The following is a 1,538-nucleotide window of genomic DNA, read 5'->3' as shown; positions in this document are numbered from 1 at the left end:
GCTTGCCAGACAGACAGAGAGAGACAGAAAGCGAGAAATCACCCCCCAGGGGGGATGGCCATGCTGCAATCCCTTCTCCTCCATTCTCCTCTTGGGATCCTGGGCACGCACGCACACGCGCCTGGCGTGAGTTTTAAGCCACCAGGTCCGGGACGTGAACCGCGGTCAACTACGTGGGAGTCCAGCGACATAGCCATTACGCTAACTGCTGGTCTCCTAAACACAAGATTTTAAAATCATACATTTGAGTACGTGTGTCCTATATTGGTGCCCTTCTGTTTTATAGAGGATGATTGAGGAATCATTGAAGATTGAAATGGAAAAAGAATTAGAAAAGAGTATGCAAGAATCGAAGGACAAATCTGCTCACAGTCAAAACCCTTTAGAGAAATACATGAAAATCATCCAGCAGAGGCAAGAGCAAGAATTGCCAGATCAGGTGCTGATGCCGTGGGCAGGGCACTCTGTGGGTGGGGAGGGACACCAAGTGCTTCTGTGGTTTAAGACCTGGACAGAAATGTATCTTCTCCTTGAAGATAAAAAGATTGCAGGCATAGAAAATCCAGAGTTCAGATGGAAGCTTAAGGCTTTTAAATGTATTACACTCTTGATAAAATTTTATAGCTCTTGCTTATTAGTTTATAAAGGTTGGGATGTCTCTTATTCTAAGAAGGAAATAATGAACTGCCCTCAAATAATGAATGCATTAGTGCTGAAACATTAATATTTTATATGTAAGCCTGAAATATTGGGCGTGCTACAAATGCATGCCATGTAGTTTTTATTTGCTCGCTAAATTTTCTATTAAGAATTCACCTCTTTTCCTTAAATCACATATACATTTCAGTAACCATTCTTGGAGAAATCAAAGTGTTTTATGAAATTATTGCCTATCTAATTTCAAAATTCTTTCCCCCTTTTTTGTATCAGAGCTCAAAAAAGGACAGAGATGGCTCAGTAGTGGACACGCTGCCACCTAGTGACAAAGATGAAAGGTATGGTTTCCCCAAACCCTATATTCCTTACCAAATCATTATTGCTCAATATGGTAGCTAAGAAAAATGCTCAGGGAATTGAGATTGCCTATATGAAGTTATTGAATCAGTCAAAATTACTGACTTAAAAAAAAAATCTGGGCCAGCTCAGTGACTTGGTGGTTAAAGCAGCCAGATCTCACATGGCCAACCACACGAGGTTCAAATCCCAGACCTGGCAGTTTGAGAAACATGACAGGTGTGTTTGTGCATATGCATGCCCAAAATCCCAGCCAGGTGGAACAATGGAGAAGGGATTGTCGCATGACCATCCCCCCACTCCCCCCAGGGAAGGGGGCTGCTTTCTCCTCTTCCTCTCTCTGGTGAGTGCACAAGCCCTCTAACCAGGGGGGGGAAAAAAAAAAAAGGCATTTTTAACTTGTGAAATTGATCCCGATACAAATTGTATGTGAAGGCAAAAACCCCACAAAGAAATGAGAACATTACAATCCAAAGAATCTAAAGTTGACATGAATTTTTAAATTTTTAATCTTTGTCTTTCCC

The 1,538-nt window shown here is 41.7% G+C and overlaps 1 protein-coding gene across 1 annotated transcript in view; it reads left to right on the top strand.

The window, feature by feature from the left end:
- Positions 1-267: 267 nt before the first annotated feature.
- Positions 268-1,538, top strand: part of LOC106734258 (oral-facial-digital syndrome 1 protein homolog) — a 1,465-nt gene continuing 194 nt past the window's right edge. Inside the window, exons 1-2 of the mRNA XM_014585654.2 lie at positions 268-439; positions 931-995. Coding sequence (XP_014441140.1) covers positions 290-439; positions 931-995 — 215 coding nt within the window. The 5' untranslated portion in view covers positions 268-289. The remainder of the gene's footprint in view (positions 440-930; positions 996-1,538) is intronic.

This window comes from Tupaia chinensis, unplaced genomic scaffold, assembly GCF_000334495.1.
Source record: "Tupaia chinensis unplaced genomic scaffold, TupChi_1.0 Scaffold150243_1, whole genome shotgun sequence".
Classification (NCBI taxonomy): Eukaryota; Metazoa; Chordata; class Mammalia; order Scandentia; family Tupaiidae; genus Tupaia; species Tupaia belangeri.
This window is presented reverse-complemented; position numbering and strand designations above follow the sequence as displayed.